This window comes from Ursus arctos, unplaced genomic scaffold (genome assembly GCF_023065955.2).
Source record: "Ursus arctos isolate Adak ecotype North America unplaced genomic scaffold, UrsArc2.0 scaffold_32, whole genome shotgun sequence".
NCBI lineage: Eukaryota > Metazoa > Chordata > Mammalia > Carnivora > Ursidae > Ursus > Ursus arctos.
The window spans coordinates 24074294-24082724 of record NW_026623008.1 but is presented as its reverse complement, the minus strand read 5'-3'; the positions used below and the strand labels follow the sequence as shown (position 1 = coordinate 24082724).

The window sequence follows — 8431 nt, the reverse complement described above, 5'->3', positions numbered from 1 at the left end:
ATATTGAGGCTTTTGACTGGACTATAGAGTATCCATTAGACAAAACTTAAGTAACAGCAAGACAGAGAGAGCCTGTCCAAACATGTTGCTACTTATTTTCTCAGCAAGAGTTGAAATTTTAAAAGCATTGGCTAATATAGGTGACAAGCTTTTATTGTCTCCTGGGGTAAGTCTGAGAAGCTCAGGTTCACAGAAGGGAACTAAGGAACGCCGTGTCCCCCACATCTACCCATGCCATTCCACCTGCATCCCAGGTTCCAGGAGCAGTCAGTTTCTGGAGAAGTTGGATCAAGAACCACCATCAATTTTGTATGCTCAGTTCTGGTTTCCCATATCCCTTTCAAAGGGAGAATGCCCCGGGATAACTCAGCTTCTTCCTTCAGCAGCACCAGCTCGGGAGAGGCAGAGGTCAACCACGCAGCCATGGGAAGGAATGGAAGGCAGTGCTTGTCTGATGGGGCTGAGCCATCTCCCCTCTCTGCAAAAACAGCAGCACAGTGATATTTCAGGCTTTCCCTAGGTCAGGCTCCTGACATGCACTATATGTCGCTGCAAATCCCAATCAATTTCAACATTTCTTAACCGCTGGAAGGCCTTTCTCAACACTGTAATTTACCCTCAAAAGAATAGGGAGCGTGCACCCTCGCCTCCCCAGTACCACATTCTACCAACTGCCACCCCCGCCCAGACCCCACTAACCTGCCTACGCAAAAGAGGAAGGAACCCTTCTTCAAAGCCTGCGACAGACGGCCACAGTACATATGCCACGACAAGAACTTTTATTTCTCTTTAATGACATTAAACACAACTGCTACAAGAGAAAAAACATGATAAAGAGGAGGCACCAAACTTCAGTTTCATAATTGGTCCTGACAACTCAAGTCCATCAGGCCTGCATGAGCTACAGGTTACTGCAGGCTCTTACAAATAAACTATGTAAACGGCACGTTTTCACTTTGTCAAGACCCCGGTGGTGAGAATGTCGTCACGAATGAAGAAAGCTAGGCAGGCAGTTAAATGCACACAACCCTCACTCAAATAAAATACGGCAAGAACTCATGAAATACTAGACTGAGAACCCAATACCAAATATGAGATATGCAGCTTTAAAAACAGGTTAAAACTCCAGATTTTACCTACTACCATCTTAAAGGCAAACACGCCTGATAATGAGTTTTCTTTGGCTTTGTTTTTTTTCTTCGTAAAGAATACCATGTTAACCGCGAGAGAACAGTTCTCTCCTCCCCCAGTCCAACAGATTTAATTAAGCTGCTAACGCTTTGGAAAAACAGAATTATTTGAGCAAAGAGGAAATGTGATTGTCACATTTTCTAGTTAACCCGTCACTCATTTGGCAAAGGCAATGCTGCCATTACACATTCAGACTTCAACCCTCCTTTACCAGGAATGCAGGAACATGAGCCTGAGCACAATGCTGTCCCCTCACTCCTTGGGTCCCCCACTCTGTGGGGAACCAGACAGCTACAGTGCTTGCTATTCCAGCTACAGTGAATTTTTATTATGCTATGGTTCCAAAGGTAGTTGCCTGCTTATCTTACTCCATCATGCTAAGTCAGGGAAACCTGGAGAAGTGACTAATGTAGCAAATGTCCATTATGCCAACTGAAATAACAGATTTTGACTCTTGCCTTTGAACCGAACCTCCCTGCATTTGGTCCCAGCATCTAAACCAAATGTCCAAGGAAGAGAATCCTCACCCAGATAAAAACAGTAAACACTTAGGGACATCCATCTAAGTTGACTGGTGGCTTGAATGACCAAACCTTTCCCAAGTCAGTTTCTAAAGCAGGGTTTCTCACATACAAAGGTGGGGCTGATGAAAACACAAAACCAGACAGAGGCAGCTAGCCCAGTACCACAGGCAACTATGTCCAGCCTTCGTGGAGGGTGAACAACAGCATGAATGCCGGACTGCAAAACCCCCCAAAAGCTGTCTAGAGCCTCTGTAAAGAAAGAAGGACAAACTCCTCAAACATCCCGCAGGAGGGCTGCACAAAGTCTGTCAACTTAATTTAGAATTCCAGACCTAAAGATCAGGTAATGCTTTTGTACACAGGCTTAAACACAACTACATTGGACCCACATCAGCAGTTTTGTCCAACTGTATATCAGAGGTTTGATCAAATGAGACGGAACATCCAGAAGCTAAAGGCACCTCTTGTTAACTAATAATGGAGACAAAAAGTGCCTCTCCAAAGTGTCTCCGACAGGACGGAGCTCATCGACTAGCACATCAACTCATACTTGAAGTTGGAGTTGAGCAGATGAAACTGACGACCAACTCACACCTCAAGAGCACCGGCTTTCTGGCCTGTCCTGGAGTTAAGACTCTGGGTGGGAAGCTCTTTAATAAGAGAGCAGGGAGGCTGTCCTTAGGAGGCATATCTAGGTCTAACAGGATACAGGGACACACCAATAGAACCTAAGGAGCATAATGGTCACGGGGGAAAAAAGAAGGAAAATCCTTGAGAAAAGGCAGAGAAGACAGTCAGTCACAAGACCACAAACTGACAAGGGTTAGTCAGCAGTCTTCCGTCAGAGTTAACATGAGTAAGATTTGTAAACCTATCGTGCAAAACACATTTAATGAAGAAGGGGAGCAAAAAAAAAAATAAATAAATAAAGGCAGCTAGTAAGTACAAAAACGAGAGAAGATTTACACTTTTAATCTGTCCTTTCAACAGGACTTTTGTCCTGCTCCATCCTACTTCAAATGTCCTGGATTACCAACTTTAAAATACTGACAAGTACTCAGAGATTCAAATAAAAAAGTAAGTGGGGTTGTTAAAAGTGACTTATTTCCGTTTATAAGTCATCAGCAATAATTAACACTGGCTTGCAGCCTGGTAATCTCTTCCTTACAGGAGATTAAAAGATGATTCTCTTCTGGGCACCAGAAGTAGACTTCACCTCTGTGTCGAGGTGGGTATTTAGCTTGAGCCTAGGTATTCTGGCTTAATGCTGGCTTTCAAGAAGTGACCACCTTCAATTTAAATAAAAAAATTAAAACGTAACAGTGCTTAAACGCATGCACGCAGACTAACAAGAAGGACCTTATACAAAAAAATTTCAAGTCAGCAATGGGAATTTCCAAAAGGTGACAAGTTCTTTAAATAAAAATCTTGTGAAAAATAAAATTGAAAATCTACAAAGCACAAAAGAGCAGAAGATGAGATGCTGCTCTGAACAGGACCCTGGAGAGGGACCTTCACTGCTGATGGGATGAGACAAATGGACTTGAAGGGAAGTCCGGGAGACGCTGGAACCGATGGTGGCTTCGCATGTTCCTGTCGACCCACTGAGTCAGACTGTATCTCTGCAGAGGTTTCTGCCGGAACCGAGCATAGTTTCTATCAGGAGAGAAGGAAAATGAAAACAGGAAAGATGAGGGTTTCAGCTGGAATGGCTATTTGTACACACAAAAAAATGGCCTAGGCAACTATTTTAAGAATATCTTTTTTTTTTTTTTAAGATTTTATTTATTTCAGATTGAGAGCACGAGAGAACTCACTGCTGAGCAGAGAGCCTGATGTGGGGAGTCTGCCTCTCCCTCTATCCCTCCCCCCCTTGCTTGTACTCTTTCTCATGCTCTCTCAAATAAATAAATTTTTTTAAAAACCCTTAAAAAAAAAGAGTACCTTTACTTTTAGATACCAGATATTAATTTTACATTTCAATCCTCACAATTTTAGAAATTATTTATACTATTTTATTTATGTGAAAGTCTTAATGTAAGTGCTACTTCCTTCCAACTCCCAAAGCCAGCTGCCACACAGTACTATGCTGATATGTGCCATATACATGAATGTTAAGAAACCCTAATATATCATGTATAATAATGTTTCAGGAGGAAAAAAATATTTTCTCCCTCAAGAAACATGTAAAACAGGATCTATATTTCATTGGCTGCATCAGGCCTGTACCTCCAACAGGACCTCATTGTCTGACACAGCTCAAGGTTGCTCAGGACACAGCAGTTAAAATTAGAATAAAATTCCCAGAGAAGGTAAATCACCATGTGAGTATCACATTGCAGTTTAGAGACTGAATAATTAATAGCATGGACTCAAAGTAAAGATTCTTGAGCTTCTCCTCTAATCACCCCAGTCCTTTAGGCTGAGGTTCTGAATAAGACCCTCTGAGATAATCTGATCTCATTCTCAACTCGAGCTGTTCCTAATAACCACCTGGGAAGCTTTTTAAAGGTAGAGATTCTTGCCCCCACCCCTGACTTAATGACTCAGAATCCCTTGAGGAAGGGCCTGGACATCTGTATATGTATATATTTTTTTAAGATTTTATTTATTTATTTGACAGAGATAGAGACAGCCAGCGAGAGAGGGAACACAAGCAGGGGGAGTGGGAGAGGAAGAAGCAGGCCCATAGCAGAGGAGCCTGATGTGGGGCTCGATCCCAGAACGCTGGGATCACCCCCTGAGCCGAAGGCAGACGCTTAACCGCTGTGCCACCCAGGTGCCCCCGGACATCTGTATTTTTAAGACATCTCCACAAGTGATTGTCAGTAGCCAGAGTTGAGAGTAATTGTAACATTTTATGACATTTATCTAGCCCTATATGCAAGTACTTGCTGAATTCTTTACATACCTTACCTCATTTAATGCTAATAATAATCCTATCAGAAAAGCACTCTTGTTAATATCTTGTACAGGTAAGGAAACCGAGTCTCAGGTTAAATAACTTGCCCAAGGTCATAAAGTGGAGTAAGTAGAAGAACCTGGATTTGAATTGACACCTGTCTCCAGAATTCATCTAATAACCATCATACTGCCCTGTCTTTCTGAGATCTGCTGTGATTTTGGCAACTGCAGGGGAAACACGGAGTAGAAAGGCCCTGAGGTGGGAGCAAGGAAGCCAGTGTGACTAGTGCAGAATGAGCAAGGGGAAGAGTAGTAGGAGATGAGGTTGGTGAGCTAACCACATCAGCCCAGGCCAAGGTCCTTGTAGGAGACTGTGAAGATGGGAAGCCACTGGAAAATTCTGAGCAAAGAAGAGAACAGCAGACACAGGCAAAGGCAGAAGCAGGGAGACTATTTAGGAGACTTGCAATAGTCCAAGTGAAAATGATGAGAAATGGTCAGGTTTCAGATATATTTTGTATGTAGAGCTTATGGGATTTGCTAATGGGCTGAATATGGGGTGAGAAAGGAGTCAAAGATGACTCCAAGGTTTCTCAGTAACTGGATCAAAGTAACTGAATAAATGTAAAACCACACTACATTTAAGAATCCAGAAGATTCCAGAGTAGAAAGGCCCTCTGACATTAATTAGTCCAACATATTAGTTTTAGTGATGTGAGGACCAGAGAAGTAGCATGACTTGATCAAAATCATATAGCTAAGTTATAAACTGCAAAGCTAGTACTGGACCCCACGTTTCCTGAATTTCAGCTCAGTTCTTATTCCATTATACTCTCCTGTTTCTTTTCCCACTTCTGGAATTAAACAATAAGCATAGCCCAACTCCCCACAACATTCTTCCTACAGCCAAATTCTACCCTTTCCCTCCTCCTCCTCCTAATCACCCACTCACCGCATGGTGAGGTCCGAAGGATGCTGCCATTTTGGGTTCTGCATATGATGAACTTGACCCATCAGGGCATACAGTTCCCCCAAGGCACCTGTGACACAGAGGGATCATGGTTAGGAAGCAGCTCAGAGAACTCCCATGTCAGCCTAGGTCAAAGCACGTGCTTTCAGGGAAAGAGAAAACAGGCACTGGTCCTAATACTATCTATGATTATCACAAGCAGCACAAAAACTATAAGCCAGGGAGGGAAGCTTGCTCTCAGATGATGATGATGATGATGGAGCAGCAAAAATGACAGCCACCATTCATTCATTCAACACTTATCAGCTCCTACAATGTGTGAGGAACTTTACTGATTTCTAGAATATGGTGGTAGACAAGACACTGTACCTGCGCTCAGTTAAGTTTATATAGGAGACAGGCAATTCCAAACCTTGTGGTAAGTGCAGTGACAGGAGAGACACAGGCTGCTGTGCGAGCACAGACACTGGGGGTGGGGGTCTGAGAGGGCCCTCTCCAGGGGCAGTAAACCAGAAGCAGGGGTCAAAAGGATTTCTAGAAGTTAGTGAGGAAAGAGGGGTGGAGGTGCGGGTATTCAAGAGAAATAGCTAATACAAAGGCCCAGAGATACAAGACAGCAAAATACATTCAAGAAACAAGAAAAGTTGAGAATAGAAGGCAGATGGGAGCTTTTTGCTAAGCAAGAAAAATTGTTGGAGGCAATTTCTCGAACACCTGGGAGCCTGGCAAGGTGCTATGCACTTTACATACTATCTTACCTAATGCTAAAAAAATATCTCATATGGAGATAAATGTTATTAACATCTTTTTGGAAAGGGGAAACTGTGGCTCAAGGAGGTAGACTTGCCTTAAATGCTCATTAAACCAATCTCAAAGCTGGCTCCTGTCTGACTCCATGCTTTTGCCACCATCCAATAATGCTAATTTTGCACTTAAAGGCTGAGACTTAGGTTGAAGCTCGCAAAAACAGAAATTATGATTAGAGAGAACAAAATAATTTCCCTAGACCAGTGATTCTCAAATGTTAACATGCATCATAATCATAAGTATTATAAAACAGATTACTGGGTCCCAACCCCAGAGTTTCTGATTCTGTAGTTCTCCAGAGGGACCTGAGAATTTGCATTTCTAATAAATGCCCAAGTGATGCTGATGCTGCTGGCCTGGGAGTCACACTTTGAAAACCACTGCCCTAGACAGTAGATACTTTTCTTTCAGCTAGCTCACACATTTCTCACTATCGTCTCCACTATGCTCTCAGAAACCAAAAGCAGTTGAACTAGGCTACAGACCATCTTTTCAAGTTCTGGTAAAAGATATTTACTTAACTTTTAGGACCAATCTAATTTATTGGAAGCCTCAAGAAGTTGAGCTTTGCAGAGAAAGTATATACTTTGAAGTTAGGCAGACTTAAATTAAAATTCCAATACAGCCACTAACTAGCTCCGTGACCCTGGGCAAATCATTTCGTTTCTTCTAGGCCCACCTGACTCACCTATGAAATACAGACAATAATACTATCTAGCATGAAGTTGGACATTAGGAACACCGCACATAAAAGACGTAGTAAAGGGCCTGACACGAAGCTGTTCTGCGCTATGTGCTAGCCACTGTTACTATGGTGTTACAGCCACGGGCCTATGTTAGTTTGCAGAGACTCTTCGGAATCATGTGACAATCAATCACCTCTCTGTAAGGAAAAATGTTTATTAATTGGATCAGTCTACACATAAACTGTGACATGTTTTGTAACACTCAGCAGAAATTCTCTAACCATAGCGAGAGGATACTCTCCAGGAAAAATTTATAGATTCATTACAAGCTTCTGTGCAGTTAAAATAAAAAAGTACAACCAAGGGTAAAAGAAGACAGCTGACAAAATGAAAAATATATTTCAAACATATCTGGCAAAGTTTTAATGTCCTCATTCTACAGAAGTAATCTCCTCATGAACAAAAGAGGTCAAAGGACATGAATAGGCACTTCACAAAAGTAATACAAATCATCAATAAACATAATAAAAAGATGTTCAATCTCACTAATATGGGAAGAACACACATTAATCTCACTTCTTAAAAAGGAAATATAAAGCAGAAAAGAGTTTCTCCATTAAGAAGGGAAGTAGCTTTAGATTAGAAAAGCCCTTGCCTGCTGGATGTGTTAAGTAAAAATCAAAGGTCTCAAATCAAATTGCCCTTCCCATAGCCTACATTCACATCACTAGCACCCCACTCATTCTAGGCCTGCAAAAACCATTTCAGTCAGGGGAAAAACCAGCTTTGAGATTTGTTTTTCCTGCCAAAGCATCACCAAAGGAGGGCTGGCAAGATAAAGATATTGTGGTACCTAACCTCAAAATGGAACAAGATTATCTGCAGACCATGTCCTTCAGCTCACTCATCTCTTGCCGGCTAGATCCTATAAAATTGTCCTGATGATGGAGGCTAAAGATACACTATTAGCCCCCTACAAAGAAACCTATTCACTTTAAACTCAAAGGGGGAAAAAAACTGGTCGATTAAGCCCAGGGAGGCTTCAAGTATTAAATTGCTAGGAGTCAAAATCTAGCAGGGGCAACTTACATACAGCACTTACCATGTGATCAGACACTGTCCTATGAGCTTTACATACATTAACGCATTTGTTCATTGTTATAGTAATCCTATGAGGTGTTTTCCCCATTTCACAGATGAAGAAACTGAGGGACAGAGAAACAATCTGCCCAAGGTCACACAGTTAGTTACAGAGCCTGAATTCTAACAATACGATACCATCATCGAGTTGGGTTTCCTTAAAAATTTTTCTGGGACTGACATTTCAAAGTGGGGATTAGAAAGCCAGA

General features: G+C 42.0%; 1 protein-coding gene across 27 annotated transcripts in view; it reads right to left on the bottom strand.

The window, feature by feature from the left end:
- Window positions 1-762: 762 nt before the first annotated feature.
- The window catches only part of S100PBP (S100P binding protein), a 34532-nt gene continuing 26863 nt past the window's right edge, over window positions 763-8431 (bottom strand). For 20 of the 27 annotated variants that reach the window (XM_057305467.1, XM_048221868.2, XM_057305466.1 and 17 more), the window contains 2 exons: window positions 5572-5659; window positions 763-3371 (listed from right to left, as the gene is read on the bottom strand). In XM_057305467.1, coding sequence (XP_057161450.1) covers window positions 3230-3371; window positions 5572-5659 — 230 coding nt within the window. In that variant the 3' untranslated portion in view covers window positions 763-3229. Of the gene's footprint in view, window positions 3372-5571; window positions 5660-8431 lie in introns of those variants that run through there. The other 7 variants (XM_048221875.1, XM_048221877.2, XM_026516767.4 and 4 more) reach the window with 3 other exon arrangements.